Source organism: Macrosteles quadrilineatus, unplaced genomic scaffold, assembly GCF_028750875.1.
Source record: "Macrosteles quadrilineatus isolate MER2022 unplaced genomic scaffold, UCM_ALF_1.0 Scaffold_8__2_contigs__length_117827958, whole genome shotgun sequence".
Lineage (NCBI taxonomy): Eukaryota > Metazoa > Arthropoda > Insecta > Hemiptera > Cicadellidae > Macrosteles > Macrosteles quadrilineatus.
The window spans coordinates 73008606-73035023 of record NW_026542601.1 but is presented as its reverse complement, the minus strand read 5'-3'; the positions used below and the strand labels follow the sequence as shown (position 1 = coordinate 73035023).

General features: G+C 36.5%; 1 protein-coding gene across 1 annotated transcript in view; it reads right to left on the bottom strand.

The window, feature by feature from the left end:
* LOC128999706 (monocarboxylate transporter 14-like) overlaps positions 1–26418 on the bottom strand; it is a 40972-nt gene that overhangs the window by 11157 nt on the left and 3397 nt on the right. The window contains exons 2-9 of the mRNA XM_054426345.1: positions 15867–17473; positions 14974–15096; positions 14118–14271; positions 13161–13196; positions 11412–11541; positions 8710–8827; positions 6378–6527; positions 5823–5894 (exon numbers count right to left, since the gene is read on the bottom strand). Coding sequence (XP_054282320.1) covers positions 5823–5894; positions 6378–6527; positions 8710–8827; positions 11412–11541; positions 13161–13196; positions 14118–14271; positions 14974–15096; positions 15867–17069 — 1986 coding nt within the window. The 5' untranslated portion in view covers positions 17070–17473. The remainder of the gene's footprint in view (positions 1–5822; positions 5895–6377; positions 6528–8709; positions 8828–11411; positions 11542–13160; positions 13197–14117; positions 14272–14973; positions 15097–15866; positions 17474–26418) is intronic.

Below are 26418 nucleotides of genomic sequence, written 5' to 3'. Positions count from 1 at the left end.
TGTGATTTTTCGTTTGTTATTCTCTTTTAGAATAGAAATTTTGTACGAGTTTTTAGTTTTGTTAAGAAAAGGAAAATTGTTTTTGTTTGAAAAAAAAAAAATAAAATCGTTATTTGTTTTAAATTGTTTTGTTTTTCTTTTCGTGAAGAAAGTGGTGAGTGTAACGAGCCAATTTTTTCAAGGTACTTTTTACCTTCCTCCTTATACCTCACGTCTCCTTTCCGCCGCCCCTAGTCAACTTCCGCCGCCTCACCTCGTCTTCCTCTGCCCTACTGATCCATCCGCCACGATCTCCGCCCATCTTCCTACCTCACGTCTCCTTTCCGCCACCCCTAGTCAACCTCCGCCGCCCTACATCGCCTTCCGCTGCCCTACCGATCCTTCCGCCACGATCACCGCCCATCTCCCTACCTCACGTCTCCTTTCCGCCGCCACTAGTCAACTTCCGCCGCCTTACATCGCCTTCCGCTGCCCTATTGATCCTTCCGCCACGATCTCCGCCCATCTCCCTACCTCACGTCTCCTTTCCGCCGCCCCTAGTCAACCTCCGCCGCCTTACCTCGCCTTCCGCCGCTCTACCGATCTTTCCGCCACGACCTCCGCCCATCTCCCTACCTCACGTCTCCTTTCCGCCGCTCCAATCAACTTCCGCCGCCTTACCTCGCCTTCCGCTGCCCTACTGATCCTTCCGCCACGATCTCCGCCCATCTTCCTACCTCACGTCTCCTTTCCGCCGCCCCTAGTCAACTTCCGCCGCACCGCATCGCATTCCGCTGCCCTACCTATCCTTCCGCCACGACCTCCGCCCATCTCCTTACCTTACGTCTCCTTTCCGCCGCTCCAATCAACTTCCGCCGCCTTACCTCGCCTTCCGCTGCCCTACTGATCCTTCCACCACGATCTCCGCCCATCTTCCTACCTCACGTCTCCTTTCCGCCACCCCTAGTCAACCTCCGCCGCCCTACATCGCCTTCCGCTGCCCTACCTATCCTTCCGCCATGACCTCCACCAATATCCGTACCCTACGTCTCCTTTCCGCCGCTCCAATCAACTTCCGCCGCCTTACATCGCCTTCCGCTGCCCTACCGATCCTTCCGCCCCGATCTCCGCCCATCTCCCTACCTCACGTCTCCTTTCCGCCGCCCCTAGTCAACTTCCGCCGCCTCACCTCGTCTTCCGCTGCCCTACTTATCCTTCCGCCATGACCTCCGCCAATATCCTTACCCTACGTCTCCTTTCCGCCGCCCTACATCGCTTTCCGCTGCCCTACCGATCCTTCCGCCACGACCGCCGCCCATCTCCCTACCTCACGTCTCCTTTCCGCCGCCGCTAGTCAACTTCCGCCGCCCCGCATCACATTCCGCTGTCCCACCTATCCTTCCGCCACGACTTCCGCCCATATCCTTACCCTACGACTCTTTTCCGCCTCCCAAGAGCACCTTCCGCCGCTCCACGTCTCCTTCCGCCACCCGAAACCATCGATACCAATACCGTTATGCCAGTTCCTGATCCTATCCGCCGAACCTAACCTCAATTTACATCCCCATTTGTTTCTATGTTAACTTAGGAACCGATCAGCTCTCCATGACAGCTGGGTTGCAACTGAGCAAAAACGCACTTCTGCGCATGCGCGACTTTCCCCCTCCAGGTGGACCAGATTTTCGCATAAAACCGCGGCAGCTGGGGACCTCAGTCTCTTTCGCTCCCGGGCAGTGGCCCAGGACACTTGGGAGGTGCACTCTCCTAAAATCCGTCCCTATTGCTAGAGCAATCCGAGCAATCCGTCCTTATTGCTAGAGCAATCCGAGCAATCCGTCCTTATTGCTAGAGCAATCCGAGCAATCCGTCCTTATTGCTAGAGCAATCCGAGCAATCCGTCCTTATTGCTAGAGAAATCCGAGCAATCCGTCCCTATTGCTAGAGCAATCCGAGCAATCCGTCCTTATTGCTAGAGCAATCCGAGCAATCCATCCCCAATGCTAGAGCAATCCGAGCAATCCGTCCTTATTGCTAGAGCAATCCGAGCAATCCGTCCCTATTGCTAGAGAAATCTGAGCAATCCGTCCTTATTGCTAGAGCAATCCGAGCAATCCGTCCTTATTGCTAGAGCAATCCGAGCAATCCGTCCCTATTGCTAGAGAAATCTGAGCAATCCGTCCTTATTGCTAGAGCAATCCGAGCAATCCGTCCTTATTGCTAGAGCAATCCGAGCAATCCGTCCCTATTGCTAGAGAAATCTGAGCAATCCGTCCTTATTGCTAGAGCAATCCAAGCAATCCGTTCCAATTGCTAGAGCAATCCGAGCAATCCGTCCCTATTGCTAGAGAAATCCAAGCAATCCTTTCCTATTGCTAGAGAAATCTGATCAATCCGTTCCTATTGCTAGAGAAATCCAAGCAATCCGTCCATATTGCTAGAGAAATCCAAGCAATCCGTCCCTATTGCTAGAGAAATCCAAGAAATTCGTCCCCATTGCTAGAGCAATCCGAGCAATCCGTTCCTATTGCTAGAGAAATCCAAGCAATCCGTCCTTATTGCTAGAGCAATCCAAGCAATCCGTTCCTGAGTGCTAGAGCAATCCGAGCAACTCGTTCCCACGTGCTAGAGAAATCCCAGCAATCCAAGTTTATCCTTTGGCTGTGATGAGTCAGGGCCATTTGGGAATCTTGTGATTCATTGCCAATATTCTGAGCCAATTCCAAATCCTTTTAACATCGACCCCTGGAATCAAAAACCCAGCTACGACTTTGCTATCAAGGACAAGTGTGCAAGCTGCAAATACGCTCCGTTACGAAAATTCGTCACAGTGTGAACAAATAGGTAACACTTTGAACATCATCAGAGGCATGCCGACGATAGAGATACCACAAGCTACCAGACACACTGCGTACACCTTGGGCACATTCATCCAGGGCTGGTCTCCAGCCCACCCCAGCCCAATCTGGCAACATTGTACAATGTGTGAACGAATAGGTAACACTTTGAACATCATCAGCGGCATGCCGATGATAGAGATACCACAATTTCTTTCTACCTAAACCACAAGTCAGCCTTACAGCGAATACGTGTGGTGGTGGGTGAGAAATAGAAAAATATATGACAGTTCAATGGTTGAACACATTAACTTATGAGACAGTACAAGGTTGTGGTATAATACATGTTAGAGTACCAAAGCCTCGCCAAGATTGCCAGAATGTAAATTTGCAGTGACTATTCAACAAACTATGATTAATTCAACAAATATCAGAGAGAGCCTACTGATCCAAATTACAATTACAATACACATATTTTTTTTATGACATGTTTAAAATTACTAAGATAGGCGGATATTTCAAATTTAAAGTCAGAAAGAACTGGTTTTACTTCAATAAACACATTGAGTGAGGCAATTGAGTTAGAGAGGTCCAGATCAAACTGCTTAGTCTGTGAGTCACAAAAAGTTTAAACCAATTGACTCATCAGTGTTGACACAGACAGACGTCCAATGTCAGTTGATTGACCAAATGTCAACACTTTATTAACCACTCAGCGCTTCCTTGTTAAATGTTGTTTTATTTGACTGACCTGAGGAATTAAATAGTTCACACCTCATAGCTTGTTGTGTGTGATTAATTGTAACAAATTCTAGTGTAGTGTTAAAGCATGCAAGATAGCCACTGGGGCCTAAGTCAAAATAATGAGGCAAGAATGTTTTTTTTTTTTTTTACTTTTAATGTCACATCAGTTACAAAGGTTAAAAAAATTATTGAATATGCATGACTCAAAAAGGGATTAACTTATCAAACACAATGTTTATATTTAATTTGTGTCCGTTCTGCATTTACAAAACTCTGATATGGTAACATATTTATAACACCAACACCCAGAGAAATATTTGTGACTTTATGGCCTGTGGGGCCTGGCAACGATGCCTATGCGCAACAGCTGGTTGTTGTGACTACGAACAGTACAGAGGCAGCGGCCACTGACATCAAAGAAGTTGCAATTTCTTTTCGTACGCAGTTCCATGGACAACCTACAAAGTGTATGGAGATGGTGGCTATCAGTGCCTAAGGGCACCACACCAGATACATAAATCAGTCTCTGCCACCAAATTTTGGATGTTTTGATGTATCAATTAACAGCTGTGTCTAAGGAACATGTAGGCCTTAGTCACTAACAAGACTACAAGATCGCGCCACTCATCCTACACTCATCTCCATTCATACTTGGCTTAAAATACCTACTTTCGTATAGTCGCCATTTCAAAGAAAATTATTTAAGTAAGTATAAAAAGTAATCTCTTATATTAATACGTGAGGGCTGTTTTTTGTGAACAAAACTCCTCAGTTATTTCTGGACCAATTTTAACGTTTGAGGTGTTAAATAATTTATCTCAATTCGTAGTTTTGCATTAAGGGTTTAGAATTCAATAACTCTTACCCTTAAGGGCACGAGACTCGCTCAAAGGTCGCATTTTCCCCATAAGAATTACATTGAAAACAAATTTAAAAACAAAAAACAGCTGTATATAAAAAGAAACTCACCAGCTTTTTGGGAGTAAATATTGATGTTTATAATATGTAGGAGGTTATAGACAAATCCAACCAGTCAATCAGTTTTATTGGAAGAACAGAAAATGTCTTGAGTTTAAAGGAGAAATATTGAAAACAGGAGGAGGAAAAATCGTATACGTATGAGAAGAGTAGAGGAGAGGCCTGGTCTAACAGTAAGGAATCCAGGTACACAATCACTTGGGAAGATGAATCGTTTTTGTCAGTTATGCTAAGCAACTTATTTTGGAAGTAAAAAAACCATGAAGAATATACACATCATGTTGTCACAGTGGTAAAGTAAACCCACCTAAAGTCAGATCAAATAAATAAATACATGCAAGAAATGTTTACTGGTAACAGCTTTAAGTCAGGAAACATTTGTAGAAAACACTAAAAAATAAGGCCGGGTCCAAAAAAATGCTAAAATATTTTTACGAGAAGCGTTTATTATTTCAAAGCGCTAAAATAGCATGAGTATTTCAACTAAGCATTTAGTCGGGTCTTTTAAACTCATCGAAAATTATGACTGTTATTACTGTAGTTTTAAAATAACTTCTGTATAATATCGGTACTTGACAATTGCTCGATTTCGAGCAACAGGTACTCTAGTAAATATTATTTTATGTAAAAATCTAAAAATTGTCTTTTATAATCACACAACTAAAATGCATCCATAAATTATAACCTATGTGCCAATTTGGCAAGGTTTGAGGTATTTCAAATGAACAACAGCTTGTTTTTGGCAAGGTTATGAGGAGTGTGGATGGTAAATATAATTAATCAAATGTCATGCTGAGAAAACCCTTCGTTCTTTGGTTACTGAAAAATAGAAAACTGCTGCTATTATCATCAAACATTAGTTGATTTCAAAACAGTGGGAAAGGAAGAAATAAGGAAACAGATTTGTTGTTTAGATTCATTTTTTAAACATAACAGTTTGTAAACATCCAGGTTTATACTTGTAAAAAAGCAAAGCATTGAACTGATAAGATTTAAGTTTTATCCTGATTCGAACCAGGCAAATTTTCCTTCTATAAATTGGATAATTGGATAAAATTAGCCTTGCTAGATTCAGTTTGAAAGTAACATAAATGTTTGAATTTTGATTTCAAATAGCAATAACTTTCTCTCAGGTAAAATCAATGTTAAATTAAATTATAAAAAAAATGCAGAGGTATTGACTTTAAAATAAGAATAACTTACCTATTTTCAGATTTTAACGTTCATGTTTTCATCTAGATGTTTATTAAGGGTACCTAAGGAGGTACAGTTTATAACAGTACTCACCATTCCAATGGTGTTGGTTATTCCGATGACACTGATTATAACTGATCCTTGGTCTTCTGTCATCCCATAGACCTAGCAAACAAGACCATTTATTGTGACTATTATTGTGGAAACAATAGTAAAAACTTTATATTTATTCAGAAATTTATTCTTTCTGAATAAAATTTTCACTGATGAAATATTATACCGGAAGTCAAATTGGTTTATTTTCAAAGAGTTGTTTAGTTTCGGATGTTTAGCACTCCGTTTAAGTACTGGAAGTTATTACCTGACACCTTGAGGCCTGATGATGTACCGAAAGTAGTTGCCAAAAAAGCAAAAAAAAAATTCTATCAGGTATCGTAAACCATTATAAATTGGTAAACAAGCCATATGGTAATGAAATGGTTGGGCTAATTTATGAGCCATCAGTCTATTTGTGACAAACATTACAGACGATCTGTAAGTCACATGGTAAGCTGTTTTTGAGTGTAAGTTATAACAAGAAGCTATAATAGATGGAATAGGGACACAGCTAAATTGTATTATGAATGAGAAACCAGTGTGGTGCTTTACCTTCATGAAGTCAGTGATGTAGAAGTACGGCACAATAAACCATGTGAACAGAAGGATGGTTGCGAGGGACATAAGCAGAAAGTGGAGCTCCAGAAACATAGAGAAGTCCATCATATCGCTCAGAAGCTCTTTCAGATCCTCTCGCCAGTTCTATAACAGATGAGTAAAAATACTGTCATTTAGTAAAACAAGCAGACACCTACGACTGGGGCTGGGTAGTAATAATAATAAGATGTCACAAACCACAAGGTGGGCTGAATAGCTGTAACATTGTGGCAAAGCAGTAATAATAAGATATGAATTCAGCTATTAGAGTAAAAATAATACTTGCATGTTTGTCACTTTCCTTTAGTTGTAGTTTCTATTCCTCTCTGTGCTTGTTTTTTAACTCCCAATTAGTCTGGACTTTAAAGACAATGTCCGACAAAAGAACTACAGTACCAAAAAACTTCTGAACAGGGTGTTTGTGTCTAAAAAAGTACTTAGAGCTGAAAAGATATTATTTGATACTAGCTGTGTGCTCGTTCTACACATGGCGATATTGTAGTCAGTTGAAACCTTCTTATAGGCTATTCAGAACAACAGTTGGTAGATATGCTGGCAAAACTATTTATTATAGGACATAAACCTTGGCAAATACAATATCTGAAAGTTTGAAGCCAAAGCAAATGATTCACAATTAAATGTCACCCGGATTGTATTGGTCCATATTATATCCATTGATTAAACTAAAAAAATGCTTTATAGATCTATGAGGCATAGCCCTAAGGTAGGCCTATGAATTGATATCAGGCGCAATTCTAACATAACTATACTTCTGGCGGAGGTTCACGTGATGGGTATAAATTATTGGTGAGTCATCTCAAATCAGGTGATTTGCTACTTTTTTTTTGTTAGTGTGTGTGTGTCTCCACCGGAAACTGAGTATAATTAAATCACTAATTTATGGAGTTTCAAGGATTAACAATACTACATTTTTTATTGTTTTTTATTTTTTATCAAAGCCTATAAACCACAACTCAAAAGTGCCAGCTGATGACTCATGTTTGATTGACTGTCAAGTGGCAAGGAAGTGTTTGTATTGACCAATTGACTCTGACACTTGCTAGTAAACAATGCTAAGTGGCTAAATGCCTTGTACATGCTGATGCCAGGGAGCAATTGTATTTAAGGCAGAGAGAATATCTGAAAGGGCTTCCATCATAGGATTTACGTTTGGTGGATGGTTCTTAACAATCTACACTCATCCTTCACTCATATTTTGGTTAAAATACGCACCTAGTGGCATCACCATCTTAAATAATTGATATAAAAATCTCACACCTAGTTGGGTTATTGAACATCTTATCTTATTAAATAATTATTTATGTTCTATGTTCCAGGTGATTTCTAATTAATTATTGTCTGTTGAGATGGTGAAAGTTGTGATATATCGTGATATTGATTACAACACCTTAGAACACAATTACTATCTGGTCTCTGGTTTAGTCTTGAGAAGGAGTCTAGCAAAAGAGATGCTTCCTAGACAGCAAAGTAGATAGGACAATATGTGAATAAATAATTGTACGGGGATCTCCGTCCATCTTCCGATTACATTTCTACATGAATCTCCATCAGGTAGTATTTACTTTTTTTATGTGGTTGGCGGCCTCTTTTAACCATGCATTTGCCTGTCCACGTAGGCCTCGGGACTGAGCGTGGAACGTATCCAGCAAAGCAAAGGGTAAGCTGGTAGTGTAAGAGAGTCAAACTGTACAGATCAATTGTTGTGTCCAGTACCATGATCTGAACCCACGATATTGCTGCTATGGATCCGTGGTCTGTCACGCTATCAACTGAATCACTAACTCACCAACACATTCAACAGATTCTGATTTCATCTATTTTTACAGTACAGTAGAACTCCGATTATCCGAATCAATAGGGACCAGACCCCATTCGGATAATCAAATATTCGGATAATCGGAGTTTTACCGAAATTCCGGGAATTTTTTAAAGATAAATCCTAATTTTCGGTACTAAGTGAACTTTTAATTAATAATAAATGAAATCAGAACATTTTTACAGTTTACAATGCTCTTAGTACAAGTGTTCTATACATGTTATTAAGTTAATAGTTTAGCCAGTGTGTAATTTTGGTGTTCCATCAAAGTCCAAAATTACACACTGGCTAAATGTGTTTAACAACAATTCTTTGACATTTTGCAAAACTTATTACTGTAGCTTTACGTTTTTAAAATTGTTGAAGTAAGCGATTCGGATAATCGGAGATTCGGTTAATTGGAGTTCGGATAATTGGAGTTCTACTGTATATTTAGCCAATGATTCTCACCTCAGGTGCCTCCCGAGCTATGGTTGTCATGGAGTTGCGATATATGTCAGGGCAAGACGTTGCTCTCAGGTGGTACTTATGAATGTTCAACATCGCTCCTCGGTACATCACAGAGTCCCTGAAATAGATTTTGTTTAAGTGATTATGAATTGCAATTTGCAATCTAGAGGAGAATGGCATTTGTTAGTGCAAAATTTTAAACCGTCTTTAATTTAATATGAAAAGGATTCCATTGGTCTTGGTTAAATTTAGTACTGCAGTGACAAAAAGTGTGATAACGACCCTCCTCTTGTTACAATTTAAAATCAAGATCTCACATCTAATTAATTTTTAAATCCAATGGTAGGTAATGCTAAATAATTTTGTAAAAACTAATTTTTATATTCAGTTCACTAACATTTAGTTAAAATTTACCAAATATCATCAGTTTACTAACTTTTGTTTAAATGTAATTTATGAGGCATATAAAAAAGCTAAAATAACTTTTTTTCCTTACCACCACATAAAAGACTAAAAAGTGTGTAAAAAATTAGAAACCGTAAATCTAATTATTTTATGGATTACAAAAGATTTTCAATTTTATATTCCAAAAGAATTGTCTAAGTTAAAGTTTTCTGGTTCATTCTTAATATTTTTGAAGAGTTAGGCTATACTCTTATTGAACTGTTGAATAAAGAAACAAACCATTTGAAAGATTTTGTAATGGAGGTTTAATCATGCTTATCGTCAACCAGAAAACCCTACGAGTACAAAGACTACAGTACTACTGATGAAAGAGTCAGTAGCCCTGAAAATTCTGGGTTTATGTGTTTATTTGTGAATTTCCATATATTTTTGTCAGTAGGTAAGCCTGCTGTTAAACTAATCTATTACAAAATCCTTAAAACCAATGGCCATAAGCCATCTTTGGTGTTTACCATAAATGTCATAATCATTTGAAATAACTTGCCCACACAAAGGTAAAACTGTTATGAATGAAATATCAAAGTTCAACTCTGAATCAATCAACATCAAAGAAACAAGAAAAGGGTTAGTTTGGAAATTAAAGGTCCTAGGATGTCGAAACGAATAAATCAAGATAGTTGAAATTCCTTGACACAATTGTCTTGTAATGAATCCACCCCCTGCCAACCCTCTTCCATTCCTTATATCAATAGCCACACCCAATCTTTCATGCTAACATAAATTTATAGGGCAAATTACTAAGGGTATATTTCATTCCCCAAGGATATTATTAGCATATTTCCCTCTATTCAAATTGATTTCATTGGTGAACTAGCAATTGAGGAAATCTTATTTTTGTGTCAAACCAGTTAAGAAAAGTAAGTAATCATTATTTGCAACTGCTCATTAGAGGTGATTTAAATAGAAAACAAATAGACAAAAAAGTAGGAAGCCTTTTAACAATATTTCAGGTTTTTTTGCATGGTCTCAACTTTGGCTGTTAGTTAATGAACAAAAAGTGTACTTACTACCAATACAAACATGCAGACGGGAATTGCATTAAAGCTGCTAAGAATCACACAAAAAAATAAAAACAAGGTTATACAAAAGTTCAAAGAATATGTGGTCAATAATACATAATTATTGATATGTTAATAATATTTCCCATCCTGAGACACTGATACAAGTGAGTACACATTTTCACATAAAAAAGTGTGTCAAAGAAATGTAAGTAGTCTTTTAACAAATTTATTACTGAGGAGACCATCTAATTTTTTAACAAAGATCATCAAGTAGAATAATTAATGCTGATGATGGTAATAGTTTTTGTAAAAAAAATCAAACTCCTGTGATGGTATGTAGGTTATTACAAGATAGAGATGGGGAAATGTTTAAAAATGCTTGGTGAATATGTGAGAGTGTTGAAACAATATCTTGATTTGCTGACAGGCACTAAGCATTTGCTTTAAGTAGGGCATGTTGTTAAAACGCCACAGTTAGTGTTAGTGATGTGGTAGGTTTTGGGTGCCTCAATATGAAGTTTTAGTTCAGCTTTTCAAATTTAATTTAATTTCTACATTTGAATTGCATTATATAGTTTTATTATTTCAACTTTAGGAATTCCATATATTTAGACAAATTTTTGAGTGATTATAAGTTTTGTTTTGGTACGGTATTAATTTAAAACGGTTTTGTTTATCTTATCTTTGCGATACTTTATTTTATTAATTTTTGCCTCAGTTGTTGATCTACACATAGTGAGCGGCTTCAATTTCAACAGATAGATAAAACATACTCCATTAGTAGATTTCTCATCCTTTATGGAGCAGCTGAAGCCAATTTTATTGTTAGTTCTGTCCGGTGCACTGTAGAGGTTGTGATTTTTTTAAAATTTGTTTCTTGTTAATTAAGTAATTTAAAACCTTGTTTAACCAAATAAAAGGATCTAATCATAAAAAATAACTCGTCCCCTAGTTATATAACCAAACAGTAAAGTACAAATCATGAAATAAATAACTTCACTTGAACTCAACTTCAAACGTATAAATGACTTCTCTCTTACTAATTGGTCGTAAGTTTATCTGAACACAAACAACCATGACCAAAAGCACAAACCATTAAATTAACCCTTAAATAAAATATCGTCGACACTAGCGATCAGTGTCACTGGACATGAACTAGACACAAAAAAGGAGCTTCAAAATTTACAATGGGATGAGAAGTCTACTTGTGCTTGTTAGTCTCAAGACAAGACTCACCTATGGACCTTGATGTGCTTGAGATAGTGGGGATTAGTGTTCTCCTTGAGGCTGAACTGTCTGCGTAGCCAAGGAACGCTGTCTACTCTGGCTGGAGGAACGCCTCGCGATTTGAGCTCACGATGGCCAACTAGATAAAAATAAATTATAAAAAATGTTATTGTACTTCAGGTTTAAAACCAAGTTGAACCTTCTTGACTTAAATCATTTTCAGTCTCATTCCTTGTTAACTTAATTAAGAAAACACACTATAAAAAGTATGAAGACCAGCGTATTCTTTAGTTAGGTTTATTATGAGTTCTATAAATAATAAGAACTATAAACCATTACTAAATACTTCATATTTTTTATCTACCAGTTTCCATTCCATCTTAACAGTATAACATTTATTTACAATAAAGACATACTAGGTGAGGAAAATAACTGTCACCACCACTCAAATATTTTTTTAATGATTTCTAATGGATAATTATAATTATATTAAATTAGAGAAGCAATCAACCAAACTCTAGAAGGGGCCGAAAGTATGAGAACAGAGAAGCGATAGGAAATAAATGTCCTTTTAGTATCAGTCAAGGTTGTGGTAGCAATTCAGATTTTTATTTAATCTGTGTTCAAATGCACAAACCATAGAGAACAAAACTTACAAGACTGGCCTTAACGATGAAAAAAGAGGAAAATACAGAGCTGGAAGACGACTGCTCCTAACTTGTGGAGGTGCCAAGAACTACAACATGGACATCCCACCACTTGTGTTTTTGACACCCAAACTCTCAATGTGTTTCTCTGTATTGATTTTTTTTTTATAGAAAACTGCAAACAAATACTTTCTAGGAATGCAAGTTTAGGTTATTTTTCTTAAATGAATTGAGCTTATTTAGCCATTGTTTCATCAATTTTTTTCTTCAGCTAGAATCTGTTGAACTAATGCAGATTTTTTTTTTCCTAAACAAAGGCTGAAGCAGATACTACCCAGTGATATAGATTAAGGTGGGAATATTTTCAAAATCAAACTTATTCATACCAATCAAGAAAGTAAATTCTTCTAAGAAAGAAACTCTGTTCAAACGTTTAAAAAAAAGTTAATATTGCACAAATGTTTATTTAACTATGAACAGTTTAGTCTAAGGTTTTGCATTATTTACAGGAGAGTGGGCAAAAAAAGTAATCAATCAAAGATTGTATTTCATTGATTTTTGTAATACATGTATCAGCATTAACAATTTATCACACTTTTGATCCAGAAAATTATAAAAAATAATCAAACAGTTTGAAATATTATTGCTGTTTTACTCATTTAAAACATGGAAAGAATTGTTTTATAGGTTTGGCCTACTCTTTCAAAACTTATCATTAAAAAAGTCCTTTGTTAAAATTATATTCAAAAAAATTTTGATTCTCCTATTTTTGACTTGGGAATAAAACTCCTTGTAAAATTTTTAAATATATTCGTTAAGAATACATCAATGTTAAGGAAACTTTTCAACACGTTTCCGAGGTCCAGTGTAACATAATTCATTTTAATCCACAACATTATGCAACTTTAAAAACTCTTATTTTTTATGTATAAAATGCTGACACATGTGAAAACAAACAATGAAATTATTATCTAATTCATTAGCGCATCACTGTGCAAAATACTGATGGCATGCATGATGTGCATGAGATGTAAATCATGCAGTGATGTAGTCATATGTCATGCAAGCGTGAAAAACTAAACTCTCAAAAGTGCCTATGCATCAGTTTCACCTTCGCTAGGGCTTGTGGCATCTTCCTCTTTATTCTCTGAAATTAAGTGAAAAGATCAACTAAATGTAGGCTACAAGCAAATTTTTTAAAATTTAAAACTCGCCTGAATAATCTCTGGTATATTATTAGAATAACTGATATATTATTAGAATAAAGCACGCTATATCAGTTGCTTCATAGATTTATTAAGAAATAATTCCAGCACATTCAGTAACTTTGAACAAATATCTTAACATTTGGACAGTAGCAAAATATAAGGATTGGCTTATAGTCTGATCAAACAGATCTTTGGGAGGGACAGTTTTTCGTGAGTTTAGATTTGGACAATACTTTTAAAGCTTATATAACCTGATTGTCATTATTTTATTTTATTTATTGTTGAACATACAGTTTATATACACAACATTCAAGCACAAAAACATTTCATCTGTTTTGCTGGCCAAATACTAATAGATTCCAGGCTGGACAGGTGCCGATGACGTACGTTCTGATAAATCTGTAGAGATTTGTTGTGTGCTTTGTGTGTGTGTGTGTGTGTGTTTTTTTTTTTTTATATTCATAACATTCAACATTTTTAAAAGTCAGACAGTATGTGACACAAGTGGTTTTAAACCGAAGTAAACTAAGGCCTCACTATATTCATCAGAAAGTTATTGACTATATAGGCTAGTTTAATAATTTATAAGGATTGAAGACGGTAACAGGTAAAATAACCTATTTATTTCTAATGAATTAAGTCTTAGAATCTGCTCAAGGGAGAAAAATCAAGAAAACAAGAAATTTGTTGCATCAAAGTTTGAATGTTATGATTTAGATAATTTTATTTATGATGATATAAATTAATACACTTTAGATTAATAAGGCTATAACTATAGGCATTTTGGTTATAATTATCATCATTTAGATTAATACAACTTCTATGTTTAACTTCTAATTTTAGTTTAAATGACATCTTACCGATCACTGTGACTTCTCGAGCCTCTGGCACCAGCGGTTGTGTTACTGAGTCGTTCAGTGGTGATGTGATTTCTGTTTTCTTCGCATGAGGTTTCACCTTCACTGACATAGTGACTGGGACTGGCACTCGAGTACTGATCACTTCACCCATACCCTACGACAATAAATATCAGATAGTTTTATTATTTTTACGTAGTTAACAACAGGGTATGGTGATTCAGAAACCCAAAAATGAATGAAGGATGAGTGTAGAATGGAGCGAGATGCCTTGTAGAGTTGTTACTAACCACAGAGAAGTAAGAAACAGAGGATACATTTAATTGTACACTTAAGTAGTGTTGTACAATTAAACTAAAATTAAAGTACCAGTCGCTGGTGTCTAGAGCAGATTCTATTTGTCGTCCCCTCCTGCTCTCCTTCCCCCCCCTTGCCATCACATAAGTTACTACAGCGCTCTCATAGTAGGAAGAGTGTGCTACAGCTGCTGTACAATAATGCTACATGGAATAATACTATGCTATGAACAAAACTATTGTTTTCATTTCCTTTTTTTCTGCTGTTTTAGGTACTTTTTAATTCTTTACTAATTTTTAACATAACAAATTTGAAATTCAAATCAACAAGTAAAAATACTAACTAATTAAAATCACTAAGTTATAGAAATAAGTAACTTGTAGCGACACAGCGGCTTCACAAGGCAAACAGTTAACACATCTTACTTGATGATGATAAAGATAAACATAAGTTTAAGAGCTCAATTATACCTCATAAGAATTGTACTGCTTAGTGAGCGTGAAATTGAGTGTAGGAAAACAACCAAAAGAATTTCTGCAATGATATGGCATTGAACACTCACCGCCTTATTAAGATGGCCGTGGTCGCTGATACTGCGACATAACAACAGACTAGGGTAGTTCTCCACGATGAGATTGTACAGGCGCTGGTTAGCCTTCAACGACTCCAACACTTCTAGGGGTACCTGAATAAAAAAATGGCTATTGTGAACAGTTGTGCTGCAAGGGCATACTGCCCAACCGATGGAAAAATACTATAAATACTATCCACAACCAATGGTACTTAAAGTTTATAAACAATTAAATTATTTTTCCAAAGCATTTCTTCCAAAACTTTTTAGAATATCAACACAATATAAAATCCTATGAGCAACGTTTCCGCAATAAGAAATACACCTATTTACTCTTCCTCTAAATGTATATACCGGTAATTAAATAGTTTTCAAGCTAATATAATATGTCCAATGTGCACACTGTGTCTTATAATAGTTGAAAACGAACAATTAGGGCCATTAAGCTACACATAGTTGTGACAAAAGACAGGGAATAAATTAATAACCATTACTAAAACTGATTAATTGGTTACACTAATTTAAATATGTAATGAATTTGTAATCGAGATTACTTTTATGATTGCCTTGAATGCCAATCTAAGTGGAGATGAAATTGATAATACTGTAGCTGTTGCTTTTACCATGAATGGTGTAATTAATGTCATATTAGCTTTACTTGGCAATTAGCAAGAAAATGTTGAGGTAAATGTTACCATGAAGCTGTTGCTGTTACCATGAATGGTGTAATTCATGTCATATTAGCTTGGCAGCAAGAAAATGTTACTAGTATTTAGTGAGGTAAATGTTATATAATAAAGATGTGATAAATGTGCCACAATCAAATCTGTTTCATGTGATATAACATTTTTATATACAATATCCAAGAAAATTTGTAAAATCACCTTCTCATTTTGGCGAATGAAGGTTGGTAGGTTGACCACAGAGTGGAAATTATGAATGTTACCATCAGCGGGCGCTTCTTCTCCCTCTTTCTTCATTGACGTTGCCAAAGCAGTCAGTAAATACTCTGGAGTTTCTCCAGACTTCATCATTTTCCGAATTTCTTCCACTCCAGGAAATTCACTGGCAGCTGATCTTCCAGAGATGGATCCACAGGAGGAAGTATTTTTAGACTGTTTTGACAAAGTACCGCCCTTGTTTTGCTCCTCTGTCCACCACTCAGGGTCTCTCATGACAGCGCCGCAGACACACATGTTGAAGAATGTTCCAGCCAGGAGGAGAACAGTCCCTCTCCAACCGAACTCATTGATGAAAAACTGAGTCATCGGAGCATACACGAAAGTTCCAATACCTGTACCACAGGCCCCCAAGCTGGTGGCTAGGGTACGCTTCTTGTCAAACCAGTAAGCTATACTGACAACGGCGGTGACATAACACAAGCCCAGCCCAATACCGGCTATAACTCCAAAAGTTAGGTACATGAGATATATGGTGTCACAGAATGTGCTTAAGATAAATCCCAACCCTGAGATCAACCCTCCGAGTATTGTCATCCATCGACATCCGTACCGATCCACAAGGGCAGAACATATTGGCCCAGACATCAGTGGAACAGCCATGAATAGACTTCCAATCCAAGAGGTCGCACTTTTACTAGCTTCAAACTCTTTCAAAAACTCTAGGAAGAGCAGCCCAAATGAAAAACTAATTCCGTCGGCAATCATACTGATAACTAAAGAGGCCATGACTACAACCCATCCCCACCCTCCATCTGGGATCTTTGGTTTATCTTCCTCACTGTCTTCATCCATGTAGGAATCACTACTGATGATAGAGTCGGCTATCTCTGGCTCCTTGAATTTCACTTCGTACCCTGGGTTTTCAATTATTGTCGTCGCATTCTCTGGAGATTCATTATTGTTACAAGATATTGCTGACGGAGTGGAGGCGAAGAGGTTCGGTTCTTCTCCACTCGAGGCCACTGTGGGAGTTCCCGCAGGAGAATCTGGTCCGATCCCACTACTTCCGGACTTTGTGGGAGATTGTCTGGAGGAGGGTGACTCTGAAGTAGGAGTGGGGTTGCTCCATCGCACAATGGGAGCCAACCCGTTCACTCTATTCTCCTTGTCCAGTAACGGTTCCATCGCACTAAACCTAATCACACTGAAAATTTGAAAATAAGTTCAAATTCGCTAACTAAATTACGATAATAATACAGTCTGTGTCCATCTTCGCGGCCAACCTTGCAGATCTAACGGAAACTGGTGATGATACCTATTGAGATGCTCGAGCCGCCGGGTTTGCGGCTGTGCGGAAAACTCGAAAATGAAACTCCTAGAGACACTAAGACCGAACAAATTTTTCATAAGGACCGGCTACTTTGGGCTTCCTTGGTGAAATTCAACCGTCACTCTCCTTTTCCTAGCTGACTTTTGTTACTTGGAGACTAGAAGCACTGCATTCTTACTGAGGTTATCTAGGATGTCTCTAGCTGATGTAGAGGTGGTTCACGGTTCAAGACTGCTCCAAGTCACACCAATTGGTTGATCTGAAAAATATATAAAAATAACCTTGTCGTTCTGCTCAAATTAACATAGAAAAATGAGGATTTTGTAAAATGTTTACACCACTGGCTGAAATCTGAATAAGTCTTATTGATTGTATCATTTTTGATTTTCAAAAGAATGTTAAGGCAAATTATTACGTTAAAAGTATTAAAGTATTATGTTATTAAGGTAAATCTTCATCGTACTTGTATTTGAAAAGTTTAACAAAATTGTCGGACATCAAGACAAAATATTAATGCAAGAATGACCAAAGTTTCCCTTATGCAAATGTAAAAATTGAATACAAACTAACATACTGAGGGCAGCACTTAAAAATAATAACTTATTAATTACGGTATCTACTAAATTATTTGGATGAATGTAGTTTCTGAAATATAAGTAGCATTTATTTTGAATTGACAACTACTAAAACACTTACACTGAGCACTGTCATACAGCAAATTAAATGCCAATTGGCAATACTTTGTTCTTTGTTCATTGTAATTTATCTTTGCTCAATCACTCACTTGATTTATGGGCTGCTGTGTTCATTCCTTTTTCTTGGGTTGTTCTACATTGCACATCAGTGTTACTTTGCAAAGCTAGTATTATATTATATGAGAGAAGTATCATAACATTTTTAATTTTGTATAAAAATACACCATATAAATATGGTTATTTTTTCCATTAATCCTATACTCTAATAAAAGCAAGGTATGTTTATCTGTCTACCTATCTCCAAATCCAGCGGAAGGATTTTGACTAAATTTTTTAATTAGGGACTTATAGCCAAAAAACACGATTGATAACAAACAGCCACTCACTACTTCAGAAAAATTCATATTTCGATACACAACTCATTTGAACTTTTAAATTGGCCATAGGGCCCATAGGGGTTGCTATGCAACTATGTTGGTCGAACAACATAACAAGGAAAAAGTAAACCAAAGACTTGTCACATGTGTTTATAACAAGCCATCCACAGTATACCAGCAAAAAAAAAGTTGTAACTATTGAGCAAAGATTACACTGAAGATTACTCAATATAGGGGAAAATATAGCAAGTAGTGTTGAATGGTGTTGATGAGTGATGGTGTTTCGTGTTGGTGCAGTTTGAGTGCCAATGTTTCACTCTTATTTAAAGGGTAGATTTTACAATTTGTATGCACTCTTATATGTCTTATATGTTTCCTAATTTGTACAGCTGTGTTCATAATGAATTGAAAGGTAAGATCCCTCTCACTGAGAATATTCCCGAGATTTCACTGGAACATAATAAAAGCCAAAAATTAGTTGTAAAAAAGTGAGTTTCATTTTTAATGCTTTACTCTCGTAATAAATTATACTGAGCTATGGCTCGATACCAAGGTACATTACACGTAATTTCCCCCAATAAAATATAAACCGGCTATGTTAACTGTCTGGGTAAACTGGCTAGTGCTCGCTATCAAATCTGAAAGGCCAGTAAGGCTGCTCGCTGCGAATGCCTCGTGTCATCTGCCTCAGGGTGAGCTCTTTAGCTGGCAGATAGTTTGTAACCACAAATGCTCACTGCGAGCACGCGAACCACCCGCTTTACTTTCCATAAACTTTACTATATAAATCTCTGATCATGTCATGTCTAGGTATCCATGATGACACATAACTCGGAGCGAGGCACCTTTCATTGAGCACTGCTCTGAGACCGACAAGTACACGGCTCGCCTCACATTGTGCGATGCGAGTGCCTCACAGCGAGCAACCCCGGTATCCACAGTCCGAGGCAAAGCCGAGCATTCGCAACGAGGCATTCGCAGCGAGCTGCCTCGCACTGTGGATACCGGCCTGAAGGCGATTATTGGACTCAAGCAAGATCGGTTCTGGTCCCATATTCCATCTGAAGGTGCTAATTGGACTCAAGCAAGATCGATTCTGGTCCCATATTCCATTTTGTCACTGGGGTATCAATTAAAAACGCTATCCAAAAAAGGTCGACCTTGGTAACAAGTATAAAAAGATAAAAAAAATGGCAATTGTGTAAAAACAAACAAGTAAAAATAAATTAAATTATTGATATTTATGTTTTCACAAAACAAATCTTGTTGCCAAGAGACGCTGCGCTGCATCTAGGGCAGTCTACGTCACCTTGACCTCAACTTACATAAAACTCTGCCGGGGTCAGTGCCTCAGTGCCATTGCTACAACGGCTTCCCTCTGTTGAAGCCATAGGCACAATCTTAAACCAGTTCAAACCAGTTATGTATCTGACTGATAAAATCCCATTATCAGTTAGCTTGCAGTACACTTTCATCTTATCAGTAAAACGCAAATGTGCTCGGTGGTGTTTTGCAATGGCCATGACTCATTGTTGTTATTATCAAAAGTTTTGTTAATTTTCCTTCAACATTTATAGTTAAAAGTTAAAAATTTTGAGCTAAAACAGAATTTTGAGGTTTTACATCTGTAATGATTTTTAGCGAATTTCTCATTTAGGGAATAAGCTATTATTACCATAGGTATCATGGCCCGAGACCGATTTGATTTTTCATCTTGACGTTTCCAGGTGCAAAAAAGGCCACCTGTTCAAATTCATATAGATAATGCATGGGCAATCCATATTTTCTTGGCTTTTTTTGTTGCATTCGTTCTTTAGCTGAATTTGTGCGAAAAATTTCTTCAGGGGTCTGAATCATTCAGAATGTATGAATTCATATTATATTATTATTATAAATATTGTATAATATAAAATATACTATTTGCTCTATGGTCTGAATATGCCACATAAAGTGGCAAAATGTACATAGAATGAATACAAACCTCTTGGCAGTCAAAAACGAAGGCAACAAAAAAGGTAACAAATATAATAGCAATAACTCTGCATATAGAGCCTCCGTGTCGTACTGTGTAAGCTCGGCCTCATGTTAGAACGTCACGCGCCGCATAAACATATTACACGTGGTGCACGCATAACACACACATGCACGCATACTGTACGTCATTGATGTGCTGCGCTGAATAAGCACACGCACAACACACACACACACACACACACCTTCTGTCATTGTGTATACGGCGCTGTCTAAGCTGATGACAAGGCATACTCCAGTGAGCTAAATAAAACCACTCACAACTTCTGGTTTGCAACGTAAGCCCATCACAAGTTATGCTACTCTGGCAAGATTAACATACGCCTTCTCAAACCCTACGTCAGTTGTGTAGTAAAATATAGATAGACTACTCAAATCTACACAGATGAGCCCAGCGACCACAGAATGAAAATCAGTGGATGAGCCCGATTTCCGAAAAAATTGAGAGTAGGAGCTAATCTTAATTAGTGTAAGGCCACTCAATGTCTTTATTGTAGATCTCTTTTCTTTACTTATTGAGGGTTAAAAGATTAAAAATTGCACTTTGTTTTGCTTTACAGCCATGGACTAAACACTTAAAACTCCGATAGAACGAGACCTTGCAGTTTACAGATTTATTAATTAACAACCACGATTGCCGTAAATATTTGTACTGTGAAATCCAAATCACAAACTAATTTATGTTCAGCAATTCATGCAAAATAAGTTATGTAACATAGTTTAACCTACTCAGGTCGCGGGATTTTCCATAATCGATTAGCAAGGCAACGGTAAAACCATTGATTTTGCATACTACTGTACTTATTCCATCTGTTTAGGGCTAATTTAGAGTCAAGAAATACTTTATTGTATAAGACCTTGAAAAGTACTTAAGTAGGGAGGTGGCGGGACGCGGAGATGGCGGGAGCACACGCCTATTTCAAGCAAACAATTTCCTGTCTGTGTCATAATTAGTAATCATTATTAACTGTCATTATTTCTTAATTAGATAAAAATTTAAAGATCATAAGAAACTAAACTGCTTTTTTGCTTCGGACTAGTTGTTAGCCCGTCCTACATACGGGAATCAAGTAGTCTATTAAAACTACAATACGAAACAATCTTTTCTTTGATAAAATTCAGATCAGCTATAGTTTACACGTATAAAGTAAAATACTGGCAGTTTTAGAGGTTGAACATTATCATTTATCAGCATCATCATTATTACCGTTTAGTCCCTGCGGTTCAGCGTTCAACATTTTAACACTCCCGCAGTTAACGATCAATGAACCCACCCCGTCCCTCGCACACATAGCCAGAGCCTAGACATTGATCTATAAGGAAGGTCAGTTCATTTTAAGTTCACCACCACGACCTGACCTTCAACGTTCAAAAATGGCAGACTATACAAATTATTAAGAACATGTGTTGTTATGAACTTTTAAAAACTTTGAACCAATTATGATAATATCAACATATTATGTGTTAACTACATATAGGTACGAGGTTTCACGAAAATTAAATTTTTTCTAATATTGTTTAGCCTACGACACAAATTTGCGTTCTGATAAGTAAATACAACTTGGCTAAATAAAATAACACCCTCACAAAGTATAGGGAGTATATTTTGTCTTTGGTATCTTACAAGTGAGAAAGGGCAATTCAGTAGTCTACTTGACGGTTCGAACCCGAGTTGGATCGATTGAGAGCTTAGATCTATCATCACAGATAAGTAAGGACCTTACTTCACTGTTGCTATAATCAACCATCGAGCACATAATTTATATCATGTGCTCGATGTAATCAATGCATAGATATTTATCTATTTATGTCTAGTTTATTATTTTACTTTTGTATAGAGTTCTTAGTTGTTGTTTAAAGTTATACATGCCTTATGTAATAAGGCTGCTGCCTACTAATGGATGTATTAAAAATTGGAGCTTCCGTTGGAGTTGAAAATAAATACAGTAGGCCTATATTATAATTTTGTAAGTGCGCTGTCAGTTAATCTACAATATAAACAATCAAAAAGTTTGGACCGCTGCCTTACAAAAACGTTGCAAATGCAAATAAATTGAGTAAAACTATTGGCATTTGTACATATCAATACTGAAAAGCCAAAAAGTAATAGCTATTTACCTTACAAGTGTAGTAAGAGCGTTTTTACATCATGCAGGTGAATGTTGTGCAACGAGCGGAAGCGAGTTGCATAATTTACCTAAGAGATGTAAACACGCTCTTGCGTAACGCGTAACGTACAAGATTTTACCTGACCCGACAATATACAGGAGGTTACGTACAATATTTTTCATTTATATCCATTTCACTCATCTTCTAACAGTTCTTTTACAAACAAAAGCTAGGTTAGGAAAATTCTTTAAAGCATAACAATAAGTTCAAGCGCACAGCTGATTTCTAGCGTTGAACGTCGTTGGCTCCATAGAGGTATGTTTTTTGAGTTGAGCACTCAATGTTATTTAAATGGGTTTCATTTCATCACCGAGTGAGTTTTATGATACTTTACTTCACTCGAGAAGTAAAGAAGTTGTATACATCACGCTTGGGATAGGGAAGTTTAACATGTCGGGTTAGGTTCCACAAATATGTTAACACTGTTGCAAAACAATCATGTCTTACGTAAAAAAGAAAAATTAAACTGTCGAGGTAGAAAATCTGGCAACATCGTACATCTGGGAAGACTCTTGGTGTCTCGGGGTACTAAAAATATATGAAGCTCAAATAGTAAACACAGCCACTGCGGTAGACATGCGGTCAAGTGTAGAATACAAAGTTCATTGTGTATTGTGTGAAGTCACAGACCAATTGATTTATTTCCACTTGTCTGCGGTACAATATAAACCGTAAATCTTTTATGATTTGCTATTTCATCGACTCACTAAATCCAATTCCAGCTCAACTTCATTTAAAGTTTGGGGTATGATGAGTATTTATTAGGTAAGAAAAAAAACAAACTCAAAATTACGTAGTTTCTTCTTCAATCAAAATGGAGTACTTATAACCAGTAATATGGTTTGAGAACTAATTTTGAGTGTTTTGATTCGAGTAAGTTAGGAACTTTTTTTAAATAGCTGTTTATTAGTAATGATTGATTTATGTATATCTCAGTATTCCTCACGATTATAGCCATTCATGTTTTCTATCTAGTATTACTAGCTACATCATAATAACAAAACAATACAGTACTGGCACTAATAAATAATTGACACCGAACAGCAAATGAAATAACACTATAAATAACACCGAATTTAAATCACAGCAATTGTCTAATCGACAAATATTGCTAGTATTTTATAATTGTTTAATCTTTTAGTTTCAGTAGAGCGCTCCGCAAAGTCCGATTTACCCAACGATTTACCTTATAACCACATCGAGTCAAATTCAACACATTATCTATCAAATACGTACATATCAGCATAGACTAAGCAACACGGTCCAATATCATAGCGATTATGGCGAAAATTTACGGAAACATAATATAAACACATTAAATGGCCATGAAAAAACTAATACATTAGAGATTATTTCTTAGTAAGTAGTTTATTTTTTAGTATTTCGTTAGAGTAGGCGTTTTGAAACATCAACGTATCACTCTAGGAACGTGAACCCGTGTTTGCACTATAAGTATTAAGTGATATTTTATTTTACTACTATTAACAAATATCATAATGAATGAATCATTATTTTAAAATATTTACTTGGTTGTAGGTTACAATACAAGTCAGTTTGAAATACCGGTACCGATAAGTATGCCTAAATTACTTGGACAAGCCATCGTAACACACCCCTTTTCAAGAACTGAACAAATTTTGCTTTCCTCGTTTGTTTTCATTTTCTAGAAAATTTCCAAGAAGTAAAAAGTATAGCCTACATGGGTCGGAGCACAGAAAACATACTATAACCTTACAATAACCTTACTATAACCTTACTATAACCTTACTATACCATACTATCTATGGTTATAGTAGTATGTTTTCTGTGGTCGGAGGCACGAAGCCGATTCCTGTATTGATCAGATGTGTGACGTCAGAAGGTTGTAGTGACGTACAATGACGTCATCTACCCACCCCCACTTCTGTCGTCCCAAAATATACCAAGTGAGAAGTCACATTTGACCTGAGGTCAGTCAGGCGAAAATATCTGGATATGTTACAAAGTATGGGAACTGGGTCGAACTGGATAAAATAACAATTTCTAAACTTATTTTGGTGGCTGTAACTAATGGTAAATATCAAGATTGAAATGTGAATAAATTCGTTTTAACTAACAATTCACATAATGCACTAAAACTTATTAAAATTAATTATCGTTGAAATTAAGTTTCAATAATTTTTTTAGGTTTGACATTAATTGATTTAAACTAATTACTACGAGTGTCTGTGACTTGATCGTTTGTACAACGGATTACACGATTGTTGGAAATGAAATGAAAATGTAAATGAACTATATTCATCGTGTGCAGAATGAACAGAAAAAAAACGTCAAGCCTTTCAAAATCCCATGGAACGTTTTGAGAAAACCCCAACAATTGTTTTAGCGAACATCCCCTATAGGGAAGTAGCTATTACCGTAGGTCTCATGGTAAGACCTAAGCCCGGGACCCGGGACCAATTTGCTTTTTCATTTTGATATCCCCAGAGACCAAAAACACCATTCGTTCAAATATATATTTATATATATATGTGTGTCCGTCCAGACGATAACTTGAGTAATTTTTGTCCGATTTTGATAAAATTTTTGAAGGTGTAAGGCGGGATAAACTTGAATGAGTTCGCGAACCAGCATTATCGGACCATGGGGACGGGATTTTATGGGGTAAAAATGTGGGTTTCTCATTTTTTACCCTTAAAACACAAAATTTATCAGTTTTTCTCCAGACAGTTTTAAAGAGCTTAAAAAACTAATAATTTAGTATATCAAAGTGTTTTTGTACGGTGATTGGTTACGGAGAAAATTAAAAAAAAATAGTTTAAAATTCCCATGTTATTCTTATGGAGCATATTGTAAAATGATGTAGTTGGCTTGTTTACCTATGGACATATTTTGATGAAACTTGGCGGATTTATTTATTTCATACTAAGCCATTGATATGTTAATAAAACACACTTTATTAGATTCCCTGTAACAGCTAATCTAAGTACACGTTAAACATAAATGTTAATTTAATAGATAAATTGAAAATTAATCCAGGCAAATGTAAATTCGCTTAGCCGGAAAGGTTTGCTGCAGCGGGGGAATTAAATTATAGAATTGAACTCTAGTTTATTATTAGTCAGCCACAAAAATTATTTCGTACATTTTTTAAATACAATTATGTTCGAGCATAACTGTTGTTCATAAGACTAAATACCGTAAGTAAAACACATTGTACATTTCTACCCCTTTTCTGTAATAACGCTGCAATCGGGCCGTAATGTCACTACTAATGATAACTTATGTTTAGAACGCATACGGTTTATGTCAAACATGTTTTTCCCATTAATTTATTGACAAGCTATGTTGCAACAATATCTGTAACTTTAGTAGATAAGCCAAATTCAGCAACGAAATGTTATAAGGATAGACATTTGAAATACAGTTTTTACAAATTTGGCATTTTTTAAACGCAAACAAACTTACCCAACATAACGTATACATTGTTTCAATAATAATTGCAATCATACTGTTTTGTCTTTTTGTTTTCACAACAGTTTTACCATAAATATTCTTGTTTATACTCGTACATCAAGCACACAGTTGAGTAGTATACATGATTAATAAAATCAAAATATATCGCTGTTAAAACGTGATTTTATCGACGATTTTAAAATGCTGGTATGTAAACATTGTGCAAAAGTAAACATCATGTTACAACAAATTAAAATAAATATAAAAGTTGAAAACTGGTTTATTATTTAATCTAAAAAAAACAGCTAATCGCAGGCTTCCTGTATAAAACCTGTTGTCTAATGGTAACAATAAATTGGCTAACGACAATACTCAAGGACATCAAGTTAGTAGCACTTTTATACCAATATGTAAACTTTCCAGTGTTGGTTAGTGAAGAAATTTGGTTTTCTTTTTTCTTTTATTGACTTGGCTAATGCAAATTATTGCCAGTTTGA